Source organism: Abramis brama (assembly GCF_963993115.1).
Source record: "Abramis brama genome assembly, chromosome: 20".
Taxonomy (NCBI): domain Eukaryota; kingdom Metazoa; phylum Chordata; class Actinopteri; order Cypriniformes; family Leuciscidae; genus Abramis; species Abramis brama.
Window position 1 is genome coordinate 792,501 of NC_139982.1, and position 20,201 is coordinate 812,701.

At 40.6% G+C, this 20,201-nt stretch overlaps 3 protein-coding genes and 1 long non-coding RNA gene across 4 annotated transcripts in view; 1 reads left to right on the forward strand and 3 right to left on the reverse strand.

The window, feature by feature from the left end:
* ric3b (RIC3 acetylcholine receptor chaperone b) overlaps nucleotides 1-444 on the reverse strand; it is a 12,657-nt gene extending 12,213 nt beyond the window's left edge. The window contains exon 1 of the mRNA XM_084094456.1: nucleotides 86-444. Coding sequence (XP_083950582.1) covers nucleotides 86-194 — 109 coding nt within the window. The 5' untranslated portion in view covers nucleotides 195-444. The remainder of the gene's footprint in view (nucleotides 1-85) is intronic.
* A 430-nt stretch (nucleotides 445-874) lies between these two features.
* rpl27a (ribosomal protein L27a) lies at nucleotides 875-7,318 on the forward strand. Its single transcript, XM_084094458.1, has 5 exons — nucleotides 875-948; nucleotides 1,243-1,306; nucleotides 1,396-1,471; nucleotides 5,144-5,318; nucleotides 7,157-7,318. The coding sequence occupies exons 1-5, from the start codon at nucleotides 946-948 to the stop codon at nucleotides 7,283-7,285; spliced, it is 447 nt and encodes a 148-aa protein (XP_083950584.1). The 5' UTR covers nucleotides 875-945; the 3' UTR covers nucleotides 7,286-7,318.
* Nucleotides 7,169-20,201, reverse strand: part of LOC311070548 — a 36,724-nt gene continuing 23,691 nt past the window's right edge. Inside the window, exon 2 of the long non-coding RNA XR_014603688.1 lies at nucleotides 7,169-7,409. This is a non-coding gene — a long non-coding RNA (uncharacterized lncRNA). The remainder of the gene's footprint in view (nucleotides 7,410-20,201) is intronic.
* LOC311071182 (endonuclease domain-containing 1 protein-like) lies at nucleotides 9,789-11,427 on the reverse strand. Its single transcript, XM_084095414.1, has 2 exons — nucleotides 11,064-11,427; nucleotides 9,789-10,675 (listed from the first exon to the last, which is right to left on the reverse strand). The coding sequence occupies exons 1-2, from the start codon at nucleotides 11,364-11,366 to the stop codon at nucleotides 10,046-10,048; spliced, it is 933 nt and encodes a 310-aa protein (XP_083951540.1). The 5' UTR covers nucleotides 11,367-11,427; the 3' UTR covers nucleotides 9,789-10,045.

Sequence of the window (20,201 nt, forward strand, 5' to 3'; positions counted from 1 at the left end):
AATACAATGTGTTTCATGAATCAAAAGCAAAAAACCCTTATTTGAGGAGAATGAGAATAGCTCATGTGTGTAATAATAACAGCACCTTCGCCGTCCCTCTTCCCCCGCGACAGCAGCATCTTCGGCAGCAGCAGCGCCACGCACAGCGCCACGCACGACACCACCGTCAGCTTCTGGAGAGTGGACACGGACATGCTCAATCCCGTCGGGTTCCTGAGTGAGTGAGTGACTGACTGCACCTGCTTCACCACCTATACAAACACAGTCTATGATATAAACACAGCATCCTCCTCACTTCCGGAGCGCTGCCATAGAAACCACATCAGCTGCCTCACAGTGGGCGGGGCTAAGCGCTGCGGGTCACGTGAGGACGGGTACTTTCATCAGCGCTGATTAAGATCTACTATTATTTCTTACTGGTTTTTATTTAATCATCCCATAGATACTGCTGAAACATGTTTCCTTGTTTTTAATCTCATGAACCAGTCGTTGAAATAATTAGAAAATAATGTCATATGCAAATGTCTCCATTGAGGCATACGTCATTTGATATTTCAGTGAGACCTGCAGCAAGTGACTTATATTGCCTTGTGTTATCTTTGCCTGCAGGGACAAACAGAGGAAACCAGTTACACAACAAACAAACGCCTCAATTAAAAGCATTTTTTTCTTTCAGTCTTTTACTACGGCGTCGATTTACTTTTTATTTTTTAACATTAGATGTGCTCAATTAAGAAATGTCTGTATTAGACTGAAGACTGAATCTAACTAAAACACGTAATTGAAATGTTTTAGATAGAATAGTGAAGACTATTCAGTCTTGCAGTAGCAGTTTAGCCTCCCGCCCGCTGGCGGCGCTCTCTCGCTGTAATCCCGCGCAGAGCGACAGACACGCATTATCTCGCGAGATCACAGACGCCACTTCCTCTTTGCGTTCTCGCCGCCATGGTAGGTGCTCATGAAGAGTTCTCCGACTGTTATTAACGCATCAATCCTTCTTAATCCTTTATTAAATGGAGCCAGAACATATGTATAACTTGTTGATATGTTTTCCTTATGTGTTTAAGTGTGATGATCAGTCAGTATTGTGCATGTGTGTTGGATATAGAGTGTTTTAGCGGCATTGCTGCGGTGTAGCGGCGCTCGCGCTCTCGGCCTGTGGCAGAGCTGGAGTGTGTCTCATACAGAAGCTCTTCCACTACTGTGAAATACTCGTGTAATAATCATGTCATCTCTTCACAGCCGACCAAGAAGTCCAAGACTAGGAAGCTGCGCGGGCACGTCAGCCACGGCCACGGGCGCATCGGTCAGTTAGCGCGCGACACTCGTGAGATACAGCGATGATGTTTAGCGCGGGCTAATGTGGCATTAATGTGTGTGTGTGTGTGTGTGCAGGCAAGCACAGAAAGCATCCCGGAGGTCGCGGTAACGCCGGTGGAATGCATCATCACAGGATCAACTTCGACAAATAGTGAGTAAAGACCATCAACACCAGTCACGTGTCCCGCACGAGCTGTGAACGCGCTTATAATCGAGTGTAAAGTGTGTTAGTTAGTGGTGGAAATTTTGATTCTTTCCAGAGACTCGTTCATTTTCAGTTCGTTCATCAAAATGATTCGTTCAGATTCGTTCACTGATTCGTTCAGTGATAATTTCTTCATATTACATATATACTGCAGCAGGTGGCGAAAAAGAGTGTATTTTATGCTATGTTTTAACGAACGTATTTACTTGTTACAAAAAAAAAAAAGTGATTTAGCTTTGTTAAAATGTGTGCCTTATTTACTAAATTAATAACATAAGTCTAAATAAGTGGTTCAGATGACCAAACCAAAGTTTTCTTGCATAATTAACATTTTAATTGTTTAGTCAGACAAACACATTCATAAATCTGGGATTATATTAAACGTTGATGTTCTGTATGTTGAATATGAATAAATAATTATACGCACACCTATATGAGATGAGATTGAATCACATGCTAAATGACCGATCTACCCAGTACTCTCATTCACGAACGAATGTACCAGTTTGATCAATTCGTTCACGAACGAGATCTCTCTCTCGTTCAGACTCGAAACAGAGCGATCTCGGTCAGTGATGGGCGTATTCGTTCAGTAGATCCAACCAATTACATGCCCCTTCACAGCCCGAACTGAAATGTTATTTGCTGACGTTACGCAAATGAGACCTAACCAATACTGTCATATTTTTTTGGTTTGTTTTAGTTTTTAGAGAAGTGCATATGACATGAATAAAACGTAATGAATTCATTTTTGATAATACAAAATGAACAGAAGTAGTCAAGTAAATTGTTCAAAGTGCAAAATACCACAAAACTAAGTCTAAAACACACAAACAAAATATAAGAAAAGCAGGTAACGAGAAGTGTACATTTAAATCAAGTAAACAGTCAAGTGCACCCCCCTTAGCTCAAACCAAGTAAAAAATGACGATGTTAATTTGTCGTTGTTATATTAGCTTGCGTTATTAACCTGTTTTCATTACAATGGTAAAGTGTAAATTTCTTTCTTTGATGCAAACATGCTAACAACACAAACCTAGCTCTATCGGTTCGCCATCATTATCGTTCAAACAACTGGTTATTTTCGTTCATGAACGACATGTACCAGTTCGTTCAACTCGTTCACAAACGATAAGATCTCTCTCGTTCAGACTCAAAAGCAACTCGGTCAGTCAGTGAAGGGCGTATTCGTTCACTACATCTAACAAATCACATGCTCCGTCACATCTCACACTCGAAGGCTATTGGCTCGAGGTTCATTCTTTGACAGGTTGAAAACACCGGTTCACTGAGCTTCGCATGCGCTGCGATAGCGCCGCGCTGCTGTGGAGGGAGGGATTTCACATTTCAGTGAACGAGAGATATGAGTCAATGGATTACGTGAACGAGAAGGATTCGTTCACCTAAAGGATTCGTTCAAAAAGAACGATTCGTTCACGAACGTAACATCACTAGTGTTAGTGTGTTTTAAAGACTTTCAACATCAGTCAAACTGAGTGTAAAGTGTGTTAGTGTTCACATACAGTCAGTGCTGAAACGGCTCATATCAGGCCTAGTGAACACACTCACATTCATTCAGCAGATGCTTTATCCACAACTACTTACAGACGAGAAACTCAAGCACTTCATCCTAGAAGAGGCGATGAGCAGGACTAGTGTGTGTGACACAGCCAGATGCACTGTTCTCTAGTTAGATGCTGTAAGTGACTAGAAATGGGTTGAGTGACTTGTTAAAGTGTTCAGTCAGCTGTGCTTTAGTGTTTTAAACATTTCAAAGTAGCGTCACACACACACACACACGCACAAGTCAGTGACGCAAACTTCATCATATGCTAACCTCAGCTATGAGCAGCTCAGGCTCACAGGGACTCCAGTGTTGGAGATTAGACTGCACGTTATCTGTAGCACAGCCATCCCTAATCACAGGAAGAGTTGTGCTTGTGCTTGTGCTTGGAGCCAGAGGGGCGTAAGTGGCTTCTGACACACTTTACAGGAGGGACAAAACCATTTTGACCACACTTCAATCACCTGTATTATTAACCTTAAACCACAAACATTGTAACCACAGGCATACTTACATGAATGAGTATTTAAAGCTGCCGTCGGCAAGTCTGGCAGATTGAGTGGACTTAGCCAAAATTTTGAATGTTTACAACTCTCATGCCCCTCCACCACTACCAGCGAGCACCCTCCCATCGTCAGTGCGTGTGTACCTGATTTTCTGTGAACGCGCGCGTCTCTTCAGCATCGATCAACACCATGGACTCGGAGATAGGCTGCCCTGCTAATCTACCCATAGATAGCAATAACCGAGGAATTGGAAGCTTGTTAGTAGATTTTCTCTCTGCCATCACGCTTCGTACAATCTTCAGGCGAACTTCAGGCGTGTCATGTGCATGTGATATTGTAATGTGCGCATCTGCGCGAGGGAGAGGGGATCTGTGGCGTGTGCACGAACTGTGATTGACAGTCAGATCTCACACCCCCCTGCGCTGATTGGACCCAATGAGACGGGAGCCGTGGATTTTTGCAAAACAAATAACACACTCCAGGTGGAGTTAGAAGCTCGGGTTTTTTTCTAAAACCACCTTTTTTATGATGTTCTGTCGGATTATAGTGTCAATTTCACTGAATTTGATCAAAAAAAATTTGCCGACGGCAGCTTTAAGTAATAAACTTATGGCATATTAACACAATGAACATGTTCTAAAACATTTTAAAATAAAATGTGGCAAAAACATCAGATACGCCTTTTTGGCACCAAACATTCCCAAGTCTTTATGGACACATTGGGCGTATCTGCGGAACAATGCAGAAAATAATTGGTCAAAAGGGGAATTGATTGAATAATTAACACTTGAACAAGTAATTCATTTTCAATTAATTAATTAATTTTTCACTTCACATTTCCATTCTGGGCATCTGCTGAACAGGACAGACTGTAATAAGTCACTGAACTTGCTAAACACACTTCTGCTGGGCAGGTCATGAGGAGTTCAATTTATTTCATTACATTCATTTTTTTTTTAAATACTCTATACGACTGACAGGTCTCGTGCTCTTACTTTCACTCTTCTTTTTTGTTGAACCATTTCAATTACTCTGAGTCTATTCATTGACCACATCCAAAGAATCATGTCGCGTCTTATTTGCTTTTCTGTTCACTAGTTTTAGTTCTTCTGTCCACTGTCAGAGCATCGTAGATCTCTGCGTATGTGTGAGGAACACCCTCACCTACATGTTTCATTACATTATAAGTGTGGACTTATGCCCTTCTGGCTCCAAACATTACTCACACTTTTGTGTTAGGTCTTTGTTTTGTTGCTTTATTCAATACAGTTTGATCTCAGGTCTTTTAGCCACCATTGGATAGAGCTCATCGAGACCTTTATTTTGATATCAAGAACTCATATTCGCCCAAAATGCCACTTACCTCCTCTGGCTCCAAGCCCTCGTTATGTCACATTTAATGTTTATTCATTTTAGTAAACAATTAAAATACTAATTAAGTTCTGTAAATTTTTATCATGAAAAACAGTAAATGTGACCCCAGATCAGATCAGTGATTCAGTGATGCCAGACGCTGATGTGTGTGTGTGTGTGTGTGTGTGTCGTCAGTCACCCGGGGTACTTCGGGAAGGTGGGCATGAGGCATTACCATCTGAAGAGGAACACGGTGTTCTGCCCCACCATTAACCTGGACAAGCTGTGGACGCTGGTCAGCGAGCAGACGAGAGTGAACTACGGCAAGAAGCCCGACGGCCCCGCGCCCATCATCGACGTCGTGCGCGCCGTGAGTACACACACACACACACACACTCACTCACTCACTCTCTCACTCTCTCACTCACTCACTCACTCTCTCACACACACACACTCTCTCACTCACTCACTCACTGACTCACTCACTCACTCTCTCACACTCACTCACTCACTCTCTCACACTCACTCACTCAATCACTCACTCACTGACTCACTCACTCACTCACTCACACTCACTCACTCACTCACTCACTCACTCACTCACTCTCTCACACTCACTCACTCACTCACTCACACTCACTCACTCACTCACTCACTCACTCTCTCACACTCACTCACTCACTCACACTCACTCACTCACTCACTCACTCACTCTCTCACACTCACTCACTCACTCACTCACTCACTGACTCACTCACTCACTCTCACACACACTCACACACACACACTCACACAGCCCAATCCTGTTCCTGGAAATGTCCAACAACTTCTTTAAACACACGCCCTTGATTTAGAGCACATGTGTCAAACTCAAGGCCCGCAGGCCTATTCCGGCCCGCCACATTATTTTATATGGCCCGCGAGAGCATATGGGTGTCTTAAAATTAGGGATGCAACGAAATTAGGGCTGCCGAAAATTTTCAGCCGAAAATAAGATTTTTGTTTTTTGGCCAAAAGATACTAAAAAGCCACCGTGCCCCCCTCCATTAGGGTTACCCTATCCCTATCCCTAACCCTCCATTAGGGTTAACCTATCCCTAACCCTGTTCACCGATGGTTTGACTCTGGCTCAGTCCGCTTCCGAAGATGCTCATGCGCTGCTCCCGCTCCCGTGTTGAATGCGCTCATTGATTAACATGCACGCCGGAAAAAATACGCGCTTGTGGTCTGAACGGACGTAATTCACGAGGTTTCCTACATGTGTGTTCCGTGTGCACGTGTGATGCTGATGTTGCGCGATGTTAATCATGCGGCGCCCGAGTGCATTTGACCGGCATAAAATCGGCTTTTGTCAGACTGACCGGCCGGTCACGTGAAAATTGGCCAATTCCGGTCACCAGCCGATCAATCGGTGCATCCCTAATTTCAATATTTATCCTCATTCTCATTTTTAAGAATCTTGTTATATCTTGACAAATAATGTATGCTACTGCTCACTGACATGGTTTAAAGCTATTATCCAAATATTTTGGCCTCTAAACACCTTAAAATGCACATGTAGAAATGTCTGTGTGGTAATGTGTGCTGGTGTGGCTATAGTGCCAGGGCTGAATTTGAGCCAGTTTGCCCCTGCATATATACAATATACATTTCTCTGTATAAAGTCACTATTACCCAGCCCCTGATGTTTTTAAAACCTAGAAACACCCCTGCAAATGAATATACAATATTTATAACTTAAGTAATAATCAAATAAAGAGACAATATATTATAATTTAAGTCTTACAGTTACAACTGGCCCTTTGAGGGCAGCCATAATGCTGAAGTGGCCCTCAGTGGAAATGAGTTTGACACCCCTGGTTTAAAGGGATACTCCACTTTAAAATGTAAATTCTGTCATCATATACTCACCCTCATGTTTCAATCCTGTATGAATTTCTTTCTTCTGCTGAACACAAAGGGCGATATTTAGAAGAATGTCAGTAACCAGACAGTTTCTGGGTCCCATAGTAGAAAAATAATATACTATGGAAGTCATCTGGTTGAGTGTGTGTATATGATGACAGCATTTTCATTTAAAAGTGGAGTATCCCTTTAAAAACCACTGTGTCCCTGCGCTTCTCCCGTCAGGAGTGTGTGTGTCCGGCTGAGCTTGAGTCGTGTCTGGTTCTCTCCTCTGACCTCTGACCTCTGACCTGTGTGTTTCAGGGCTACTTCAAAGTGCTGGGCAAAGGCAAGCTGCCGAAGCAGCCGGTGATCGTGAAGGCCAAGTTCTTCAGCCGGCGGGCCGAGGAGAAGATCAAGGGTGTCGGAGGAGCGTGTGTGCTGACCGCATAAACACCTTTCTTAAATAAAGCTGATGAAACTCTCTCTCCTGCTTCGTCTCACATCACTGACCTCAGACACTCATGCTAACCGCTAACACTGACCTCAGACACTCATGCTAACCGCTAACACTGACCTCAGACACTCATGCTAACCGCTAACACTGACCTCAGACACTCATGCTAACCGCTAACACTGACCTCAGACACTCATGCTAACAGCTAACACTGACCTCAGACACTCATGCTAACAGCTAACACTGACCTCAGACACTCATGCTAACAGCTAACACTGACCTCAGACACTCATGCTAACCGCTAACACTGACCTCAGACACTCATGCTAACCGCTAACACTGACCTCAGACACTCATGCTAACAGCTAACACTGACCTCAGACACTCATGCTAACAGCTAACACTGACCTCAGACACTCATGCTAACCGCTAACACTGACCTCCACCTGTAGAGCTGAGCTCCTGTGACGGCTCTTTTAGGGTTTCAGATCCACAGGACACAACTACACCTCAGACACTCATGCTAACAGCAGCTGAAACTCTCCAGTATTGCGGAGGGCAGATCTGCATCTCTTCCAGTCTGTGTCGACTTAAAGCTTGGCTCTGATTGGTCAAACTGAAAAGCTTGGCTCTGATTGGTCAAACTGAAAAGCTTGGCTCTGATTGGTCAAAGTGAAAGCTTGGCTCTGATTGGTAAAACTGAAAAGCTTGGCTCTGATTGGTCAAACTGAAAAGCCTCGGCTCTGATTGGTCAAACTTAAAGCTTGGCTCTGATTGGTCAAACTGAATGTAGCTGCACTGAAGAAGACGTGCTTTTAAACTGTCAAAAATGCGACTGGCACAGACACGTGACGTTAATGTAATACAGATCTTAGCTAGGGTCACAGAATACGAGGTCCAAAAGTCACACGCCATGCAGACATGAAGCTGGGTAAAATAAAGCACATAACTACGTTTAATATTAATTAGTTCCCCCAGAAACCTCTAAACTCTGCCATCACTCGCCCTTCAGTAGTTCTAGACCATTTAAGACTTTAGTTCAGCAAAACAAAAACAGATATTTTAATGAAACCTGAGATGTATATCCCTCCGATGATCGATTCACCAAAACCGTCCATGTTTTAAGAAGTTCATCACTAAAACACCTAATCTCCGTATGAGTCGTGTGGTTTCCTCCAAGTTCTCTAAGGAGACGCGATCGCGCTATATAATAAAGGTTTAAATGTATACTTCTAAATCTAATCACACACACACACATGTGATAACCAGAAGCTCTGAGGTGCGAGCTCATTATCATAACCAATCACAGCTGTTCAACGGAACCAATCAGCTTTAGTCGTGTGTGTTACACATGTCATTTCAGTTTAAACAAGTAAAAACTTTTTTTAAACGTCTTTGGAAAATGTAATTGATCCCTTTCAAATAATATGATCTTGAAATCTTCAGTGGTACAACAGCTTTTTACACGTACAAACAAGTAAAAGTGAACAATATACTCATTTTAGGAATGCTTATTGCAATGCTTAATAATAGTTGACAAATATCTATAATACATTATGAGTTGGCACATTGTAAATGTAAAAAATGTTCTTCAAAATAAAAATTGTTTTTCTAAATATTAAAATATATTGCAGTAGGCCTGAGCGTTTATAAAGTACTTATATTTTAAACCCACTAAAGGCTTAATTATTTTGCTGTTATTACACAAATTACTCATAAAATATTTAAAGGAGAACTCTGGTCAATTTTAACATTGAGCTCATTTTTTTTGTAAATTTTGAGTGCTGTCAATACAGAGAACAACGACAAAAATCCTGTTATCCTCTTTTTAAAATTTGCACCCTGTTGACTTCAATGGGGCAAGTTTTAAACCTGCTTTTAGCCTCTTAACATCCTTGATGTGTCATTACAAGTGCCCAGCCAATGTGAGTGATTCCTTCAGAGTGAACACGACTGCAGTAGATGTGAAAGATATGGATAAAAGTGATGTTATTTCAGCCAGCGCAAATACCTGTATTTTCTTCTTGTTTTCGGTCGAAGTCCATAGTAATCGATTGTCGAGTTCACGCGCGTGATCATAGGTAACTAAACCTATCTGCGTGAACTCGACAATCGATTACTGTGGACTTCAACCGAAAACAGGATGTAAATACAGGTATGTGCGCTGGCTGAAATAACATCATTTTTATTCATATCTTTCACATCTACTGCAGTCAGATTCACCCGTGTTCACTCTGAAGGAATCACTCACATTGGCTGTGCACTTGTAATGACACATCAAGGATGTTAAGAGGCTAAAAGCAGGTTTAAAACTTGCCCCATTGAAGTCAACAGGGAGCAAATTTTAAAAAGAGGATAACAGGATTTTTGTCGTTGTTCTCTGTATTGACAGCAGTCAAAATGTACAAAAAAATGAGCTCAATGTTAAAATTGACTGGAGTTCTCCTTTAAGAGCAACATGAGTATGTTTTCTGAATAAAGGGTTTTAATCACATTAATACACATTTGCACACAGTCTTTATTAAATGTAACTGATTACACATCCAGCATTTATTACACACACATGTTAATCCAGTAACAGTGAAACAGTGAAGTGGACAAAGATGGCTGGAGATCTTCATTAAAATAACAGAAAGGCAGGACAGGATTATGAAGTCATGATCTAGAGTATGAAGATCTGATTCCAGATATTACCAACTCCAGTCAGAGATGTAGATGCCAGATCATCCACTTTAGCTCATAGGCTAAAGCCTAAACTAGTTACAACCATCATCTATGCAGGAGTCTTCAACTTCCAAGGTTCTTTGGCGTTTAGGAGCTCGTGGTGGTGGTAGTGGTGGTGGTAGTGGTGGTGGGGCTGGTAGGCCTGGGAAAATTACAATCTTATTCACGTTGTAATCTGTGGCCAGCTTTGTCTGTAGGTCTGCAATTGATAAAGTCGTCACTGTCATGTCAGTGCCATCAGGTCCAAAGTAACCCTTCCCTATGTACACGCCGTTCTGTAGACAACAGTAGGCTCTCCAGTAATACTTTGAGACAGTCACTCTAGGGTTATTTGGTTTAATTTTTGGTATGTTATCATCTGGAACTACACCAGTCACCACATAAGCCACAACATTTCTATCACAGGCTTTCAGATCTTCAATAACGTCCGCCTCATGAACCCTCCATTTACCCCGATTGAAACCTCGGTCCTGTGGAGCGGCGTTGGTCAGGGTGGAGGTGGCCTTCATGGAGTCATCATTGTCTGTGTGCTGAACTGGGTAGAGGTGACCTCTGTCATAGCCAGTCTTATAATAGTCACAATTCACAGCCTGATATTTAAGGTCTCCGCTACCTTTAGGTTTAGGTGCCATACATGCCTCAGCATTAGCATCTCCATCCAGCTAAAGGACATGAGAGAGAAATATAAAAAATATCCTAACTCAGACTGTTTCAGTCACAATACAAATTATTGATTGTCATTTGCACTAACTACTACTTGACTACTATGCACTAACATTTGAATTAATTAATGCACTTATTGTGTACATACAAGTTTATCATTGAACTTATATTTTAGAATACCTGCATGTAATTACAACTATAATGTTAACCCCCTAAACCAGTAAACCTGTAAACCTGTGCTAATATTACCCGTATCCTTCTCAATAACAGCACACGTTTTCAGGACAATATCAACACATGTACTTATTTTTATTGATGTAAGTACATAGTAGTTAAAAACACCTAATATAAAACAGGATAAATATATACCTACAGTTGAATAATTACCTGAGGTTCGATGTACCAAGGATTACACCTCTCGACACTTACGCTCTTCTTAAACACATACGCAGAGTAGATGGGGATCCTCCAGTCTGTGTGGTACAAAGTTGCATAAAGATACTTTGGCTGCTTGTTGTTGTTGTTGTTGTTGTCCCGAAGACACTGGCAGATCTCCTTGACTGAGCTGCCCCATTGTGGTGTGAATTGAGGAGGTTTATTCTCCAAAAAGAACTGTTTGCATTTACTAAAACCCGGCGAAAGCTCACTCAGAGAGAGGCAAGGCAACAGAAGGAGAACAAGCAGTTTCATGATGAACTCAAACTGTGAGAGCAGAAACTGAATCTCTGGATTTCTCTGAGTCAGAAGAGGCGAGAGTGGAGAATAGAGATGTACTCTGTGTTTTATAGAGTTTAACACACAAGGGGAGGAGATAGAAACACACGTCTGTAGGTTTCACTACACAAGAAAGAGTTAAAAGCTGAAGAGGTTCACACTGCACTGCTGATGATCTAGTTTTAGCACATTAAAGGCTTTATTGCTGTTTACACTCAAACACATGAGCTCTATCTTATGAACTTTACACACATTTAGTGTTTGTTTTCAGCTAATTAGTCATTATATATGGGCAGGCACATTTTATTAATTTAATAATTAGGTTCAACAATTACAGAGTGAATCTGTCTTTGAAAAAGCATATTATGACTGAACGAAAACTCAACATCACAACATCACATGATTACGTGTTAAAGAGCTTTTCTAGAGCGCTGTCAGTCTCATGTGAGTGGACATCATTTACACAGATCTGACTAAAGCACTGTTCACTGCACACAAGACAGAAGACACAAGTTAAGCAATACAATACTCTAATAACATAATAAAATGATTCCACATAAAGTCCTTTATACAGTTGTCTGAGGTTACATCACTGGCCTGTGAATATAAGCGATGTCTCTGTGATGTTCCAGTATCAAAATCATTTCAATACATTGAAGACATAAGAGAACAAATGTAACCATCGCTCCAGATTTCACCAGACGACTGCCACAAATATAAAGTCAGTGTTTGCTTTTATTGACAGAGTGAAGTGATAGTTAATGTGAGTCTTTAGTGTGATTGTGGCACATTTTAACTTTTCTTTACTTCCCCTTCATTTTGGTGTTGCATTTTCAGCCATATCCTTTTCTCACCTATTTAGAGGACAAATATTACATTAGTTTGTCTTTAATATTGGCCCCAAAGATGCAACTATAATGCATTTACTGCTATTTCACTGAAGTCAAAAACTCAGTGCTTGAACAACAGCTGGCACAGAGACACTGTTTGAGTTTCATGTTCGTGTCTCCTCCGTGTGTGCGATGTGGTGTTGGACTGCTTATCTGAGTTGACATTCGCCTTGAGGATTATTAAAGCTGGTTATACTTCATTCTTCTTCATCGGGTGTTTGTCTTGCACCACAAACCGTGACAGAAGACCAAACACAAAAGTGAATGTAAGCGTGACTCGTTTGCATTTTGTTTTTCGTCATCAGTTTGTGTTTTTGTCTCTGTTCTCGTTTGTCATGGACATCCCTGTGTGAGCTAAAGTTTTTTATTGGTTCAATACATATAGTATTGAAGTTGTGATACAGTTCAGTTCATAGAGTTGTGATACAGTTCAGAGTGTATAAAACAAAGAATTACAACAACTAAAATATAAAATGAACATGTAAAAATAAATAAAACTAGATTGGTGTTATAAAAGGTAATTTAAGAGTTTTTCTTTTGAGTTATTTTTGTCTTATGAATATAAAACTTATAAAACTGCCAAAATAATTAAAATATTAATAATATAATTTCTTTTTATGAAAAATTATTTTTATATTTTGAAAACAAAGTAAAATGTTATGAGGAGAGTTGTGTTTAATTGTTTTGGTCATGTCTATTTTAAAGTCAATAAAAAAAAAGAGCAATAAAAAAAGTTCAATATCTTCAAATGATGTTACATTTATCACAAACAGTATGAATATATCTATTAATGTCTGCATTTATAGGATAATATCTATGAATAATTGTGTAAATGATTTCTTTAACTTTATTAGAAATAACATATGTATATGGTAATGTCCAAATGCTGTGCCTGTGCTGTGTGTTATTAAAAAGTTTATCAAAAAAAGAGACCATTTACAAAAGGTTGAGGATTTTGTAAGGTTGTATTAGGGACTGTTTGTTTTTTATTTAAGGGGCTATCAGAGGAGTTTTGAGATCTGTAGTCAAAAAAGACATGACCCTCCCCTTCGCCAGCAATACATTTTTCTATGACCCTCCAAAATTATTGTGAAAAAAGTCATGACCCTCCCCGATAGTTTATTGATTACTTCTGTACTGGTTTGCGCTTGGCAAAGATGTTCAGATAGCCATTGTTTTTTTACAACCATGGCAAACGACTTAAACTCTGCTTTCTCATCTGACCAAACCTATGATTCGGTTCGTATCACGATTTTTGATTTTAGATTAAAAAAAAAAAAAATCATGTTTTCGGTGCTGATGCGGTGGTGACGCATTCATGTAACATGTAACGTGGCGCTGCCAATGAAGCAGGGGCGTAGCCACCACGGGTGTGCCAGGGTGTGCATATATATATTAGGGTGCATCAAATTTGAATGGGAAATTTTAATTTCAAAATATCAATTTGGCTGGCATTGCATTTTGTTCCAATTAACATAAAAATGACTTTTGCAAAGTTTTGAGGAATTCCATTGAGATTTAGGGGTGCCACCTAACACATGAACTTTGGCGAAATTTCAAAAAATGTGCAATTTTTAGTCTAATTGCCAAAAGGTTGACCTGGAAATGTTGAGTACAGTGAACTTTTATACAGTAACATGTTCTATAGGGTTATCAAAGTAAAAGTTGTTTGTTTGTCCTTTGGGCAACTTGGGCATTTCTCAGAATTCAACTTTCAAGATTCTCCATTCATTTGTCCTATAGACAAAATAAATGGAGGTCAATGGGACATTTTCACATGGCCTTACCCTGTTAATTTACTGTAACAACTACAATGCTACTCTCAATACACATGACACATCTACAGTGGGGAGAACAAGTATTTGATACACTGCAGATATTTCAGGTTTTCCCACTTACAAAGCATGTAGAAGTCTGTAATTTTGATCATAGGTACTCTTTAACTGTGAGTGACAGAATCTAAAACAAAAATCCAGAAAATCACATTATATGATTTTTAAGTAATTAATTTGCATTTTATTGCATGACATAAGTATTTGATTCATCAGAAAAGCAGAACTTAATTTTTGGTACAGAAACCTTTGTTTACAATTACAGAGATTATACGTTTCCTGTAGTTCTTGACCAGGTTTGCACACACTGCAGGGATTTTGGCCCACTCCTCCATACACACCTTCTCCAGATCCTTCAGGTGTCGGGGCTGTCGCTGGGCAATACGGACTTTCAGCTCCTCCAAAGATTTTCTATTGGGTTCAGGTCTGGAGACTGGCTAGGCCACTCCAGGAGCTCGAGATGCTTCTGACGGAGCCACTCCTCAGTTGCCCTGGCTGTGTGTTTCGGGTCGTTGTCATGCTGGAAGACCCAGCCACGACCCATCTTCAATGCTCTTACTGAGGGAAGGAGGTTGTTGGCCAAGATCTCGCGATACATGGCCCCATCCATCCTCCCCTCAATACGGTGCAGTCGTCCTGTCCCCTTTGCAGAAGAGCATCCCCAAAGAATGATGTTTCCACCTCCATGCTTCACGGTTGGGATGCTGTTCTTGGGGTTGTACTCATCCTTCTTCTTCCTCCAAACACGGCGAGTGGAGTTTAGACCAAAAAGCTCTATTTCTGTCTCATCAGACCACATGACCTTCTCCCATTCCTCCTCTGGATCATCCAGATGGTCATTGGCAAACTTCAGACGGGCCTGGACATGCGCTGGCTTGAGCAGGGGGACCTTGTGTGCGCTGCAGGATTATAATCCATGACGGCGTAGTGTTACTAATGGTTTTCTTTGAGACTGTGGTCCCAGCTCTCTTCAGGTCATTGACCAGGTCCTGCCGTGTAGTTCTGGGCTGATCCCTCACCTTCCTCATGATCATTGATACCCCACGAGGTGAGATCTTGCATGGTGCCCCAGATCGAGGGAGATTGACCGTCATCTTGAACTTCTTCCATTTTCTAATAATTGCGCCAACAGTTGTTGTCTTCTCTCCAAGCTGCTTGCCTATTGTCCTGTAGCCCATCCCAGCCTTGTGCAGGTCTACAATTTTATCCCTGATGTCCTTACACAGCTCTCTGGTCTTGGCCATTGTGGAGAGGTTGGAGTCTGTTTGATTGAGTGTGTGGACAGGTGTCTTTTATACAGGTAACGAGTTCAAACAGGTGCAGTTAACACAGGTAATGAGTGGAGAACAGGAGGGCCTCTTAAAGAAAAACTAACAGGTCTGTGAGAGCCGGAATTCTTACTGGTTGGTAGGTGATCAAATACTTATGTCATGCAATAAAATGCAAATTAATTATTTAAAAATCATACAATGTGTTTTTCTTGTTTATTTTTTTTACATACCGTCTCTCACACTTAAAATGTACCTATGATAAAAATTACAGACCTCTACATGCTTTGTAAGTAGGAAAACATGCAAAATCGGCAGTGTATCAAATAGTTGTTCTCCCCACTGTATACTCTGAATATGACATTGTCCACCCTAGAATACTGTTGATGTTAAGCTTAATAGCTTAGATAACATAGATAGCTAACTGTGGTTAGCAAACTGTTGCTAGCTAAGGTTAGCTAGATGTAATGAGCACCAAATACCTATAAATATGACTTAAATGACTTATGATAAATAAGTATACAAAGACACAACTACAGATATGATAGTAATGTGTAATAATACATACCCAACACAGAAAGATCACCTCAAACAGAAAGATCACCTCAGTTTTCTTGTAGTATTGACGTGATGAGCGCTGCAGTTCAGAGAGTCCTGTCAGCCGGATTTACAGCACCTGAATTCTACAGTTTCTCCCGAAATACATGAAAGTAAGTGGCTGTTGAACTGGTAGAAGAATAGAGTAAACTTTATAGTTCCGCTATGTGTGTCTGATATATGAATAAAACACGTTGGCAAATTACATGTGAATAGATTGTTTTTGCTACTTCCATAGACATCATTGTGTATTTTACAAAATACAAATGTATTGTTTTACTAGTACTTATGTGTATTCAAATGTATGAAACATAAAATAAACATTAAGTAGTTGAAAACTGCATATTAGTTGTGATCTAGCCTATGACAAGTGCTGAACGCATCCGTCTCTGGCTCAGCGCCAGCCAACGCGCAAAAGCAGTTTGAATCTGGCAGTTCTGTGACGTCACTGAACATTCTAAAGTAACGCAAGTGTATTTCCCTCATATTAAATATAAAACGCATACTGATATGGATGGATGTATGGATGTATAAACAAGACGTTTCAATATATTAGTATTAAACGCATTTTCTGATAATTTATATTTCAAGTTTTGACTGCAAATGTCACGTCCATAACGCTGGAATTGCCCAATAGTCATTTAAAGATGTGGTAGCATTGGATCTGGACGGGAAGGATAACTCTGGGAGTTGGAAGGGGTGTGTCGCGATTCTGCCTTCTCACACCGCGGGTTTTTATTTAAAATAAAGAACTTTATATACACAATACTTACTAAAATATAATTAATATAATATAATTTTATTGCATTTGTATTAGTTGTTTGAAGAGTAAAAAATAAAATAAAAAATCGGGCGGTCGGTCTTAAAGGGATACTCCACTTTTTTTGGAAATAGGAAATAGGCTCATTTTACAACTCCCCCAGAGCTTAGCATAGATCATTGAATCGGACAGGACCATTAGCATCTCGCTCAAAAAAATGACAAAGAGTTTTGATATTTTTCCTATTTAAAACTTGACTCTTCTGTAGTTACATCGTGCACTAAGACCGACGGAAAATGAAAAGTTGCGATTTTCTAGGCTGATATGGCTAGGAACTATACTCTCATTCCTGCGTAATAATCAAGAAACTTTGCTGCCGTACCATGAGTGCAGCAGGCGTAAAGATATGACGCAGCGCCTGAAAATAGGTCTAATAGGTTAGACAAACTTAGTCCCGGTCACGTTGGAAGTTACCGAGCTGGGGACTATTTTCAGGTGCTGCGTCATATCATTACGATACTCCAGCAAAGTGGAGTATCCCTTTAACGCAAGTTTACAACCGGCAAGTCGGTCGGACTAAAAGGAGAAAAAATCAAATACAGGAGACATTTTAATTGTTTAGCCTATTAATAAACAAGTGTTTTCTGTGTCAGTGTCGGCTGCAAAGATGAAGTTGACAATGCTGACTCGCGATCTTCGCAATAGTGAACGAGCCAGAGAGAGAAATGCACATTTCATACAGATTACATAAGCAGAGAGTCTGTTTTCTTTCATTTTAAATTGTTCTTTTTAAAAGTAGACATTTCAAGCTTTCTATATATGTCTCAGGTCTGAGGCAAGTACCTTACGCTGAGTTTCGGTTCATTTATGAGACGAGAGTCTAGTTCACGTGCCGCCTCCTCTGTGTCATGATTATCTATTTTCTACTATATTTAGCAGTTGGTTGATGAAACATCGATTTAAAATTAAGATACAATTAATAAAAAACAAAATTCACTTTAAAGATAGGCTTTGTGCTTTCTGTTTAAGGGCTCTGTGAAAGTCGCTTTCAGACCGGTCATGTCCGTAACTGAGAACTGTCACGTCCGTAACATTGTTTTTTCCTCATAAAACATTGTTTTTTTTTCTTCTTCATCCGGTGGTTAGTATTACTTTTGTTTTGCGAAGTGTAATTCACAGAATTACAAAAAAAATATTTTGCCACCTAAAAGTTAAAGGGGGGGTACAATGGTGTTTCATGTATTCAGAGTTGTTTACAGTGTTAAAGAGATGGATTCTCATGCTTAACATGGCCAAAGTTTTAAAAAAATATTTTGGACGAATAACAGAGAATTTCTGTGCCGAAAATCTTACTTCCGGGTTGGTACAAGTTTCGGCTGATTTTTTTCGATCGTGGATCTAATGACGTAGACCAGAGTGGAACTCCTTATATGAGCATTTCTCTCGGAAAACCACGCACACGTCGACCAGAGGAGAGCGAGACCGCGCACACCAACAGGAAATCATCGGCAGCGCTGCATAGGATTTGTTCAAGAATGTCTCCAAAGTGTGTTTTTGGATGTGAGGGAAACCGTGTTCAGCTTCCCAAAGAACCCAGCGTTACAGGAGCTGTGGATGCAGATTGTTTTTCCGGGGCAAAAACGGAGTTGTGCAAGACTGTTTGTTCCCTGCATTTCGACGATGATTGTTTTATAAACAAAGCCCAGATCGACGAATTTGCAGATCATCTAATGCTTAAGGATCGAGCAGTCACAATGATAAAGGTTCGCGGTCGTGGTTGGAACCGGGCGGTGAGTAAAACTGCTTCAAATGTCTCTGTGTGTTGTTAGCAATCAGCGCGTTAGCACACAGCTTTAGCTCCGCCCACACGGCCCGCCTCCAGCCGCTCGTTTTTTCCCGGAAAGACTCGGTACAGCCTATCTTTCTTTTATAAATAGAATAAAACTAAAGACTTTTTGGAGATATGAAGGATGCAATACTACTCTAGGTACTCAAGATTAACAGGAGATTGAGTGAAAATGAGCATTTCACCCCCCCTTTAACGGTGAACTAAGTAACTTTTTTTAACTTAACTGAACAGCTTCGGAGTCATTGGAATGGTTATATTACTTATTTGGGGTTGAATGGTGGTCGTTTCGCACCCCCCTGGTGCCCGTGAGCGGAAAATCCGCACTTGCAAGTTTGAGCGTCAGGAAGTATCGCGTGATATCAGGTCTCGCGATGTAAACAATTGCTTTACGGCCAAAAGAAATCTGCTAAAATGCTGTCATTATTGCGCTCCCTCACGCTGTTCGAACCCGAATGAAGAAGACGTTTTAAAGAATGTCCCATCTGCTTTGATGTCGTTGATCTACTAGCCTCTGGTGTCTGAGAATCACCAAAGAGTTTTTACAACAGTGTTGTCAAATATTTATTCCGAAGCTGTGGGGGGGGCTCTAGAGAGAAACCTGCGAGCAAAAAGCGAGAATACAGCGAAGAGATCCCGAAACTACTGAGCGCTGCTTTAAAGATTTTTTGTCTCATGTCACATGTGTATTTCCCTCATATTAAATATAAAACGCATGTGTAGACTGATATTTTTCTAATGTCTGGAATCCTTTATTAAGGGAGTATGGATAAACAGACGTTACAATATATTGGTATTGAATGCATTTTCTGAGAATTTATATTTCAAGTTTTGACTGCAAATGTCACGTCCATAACACTGGAATTGCCAAATTTTAAAGAATTTATCCTCAACTAGTTTTTTGGCGTAGGTCTACGTATTCTATTATGTTAACTTCAAATAATACTAATAGTAATTTAAAGATGTGGTAGCCCTACATCTTACACATCACACTCCACTGTTATGATGACAATTACAGTAGATTTACGCACTAACATTGTTGTGGAAACACAATAAGAATGGAAACTAAAATATGGTAGTATCGCGCAGCGCCTCAGTCCCAATACTGTAAAACTCGACGTACATTCACATCACATGTTAATGCAGCGGTAGAGTTACACTCACAGGACACTGCACTTATTCGCAGTCACATAAGTTCATTATTTGCTCGTGCTTTAAAGCTTTGCCGGATAAACATTTCATTGGCATTCTGTTCTGACATGATGCACTTTTTCTGAGAGCGTACTGAAGTGCGCATGCACTGTCAAACAGTGTCAACCTGGATTTTTGTTGGGTCAGACGCATCTGATAGCGATGGGGGGCCGAGACCGAGAGAGCTACATGGAGCTACATGGAAAAAGATATGCACCAAACAAGCCACTTTGAAATTTTGCTGTTTTAATGAATACAAAAGTTGGGTGACCCTCCCCCTAGACTAAAAAAATTGGATGACCCTCCCCTCAACAAAGAATAAAAAGACATGACCACGTAGTGTTTTAGCGCAGCGCGTCTGTGTTACACGTCACCACGCAGGCTCACTATTGGCCGACGCTGGTCATGTGTGTGATGCGTGTGACGT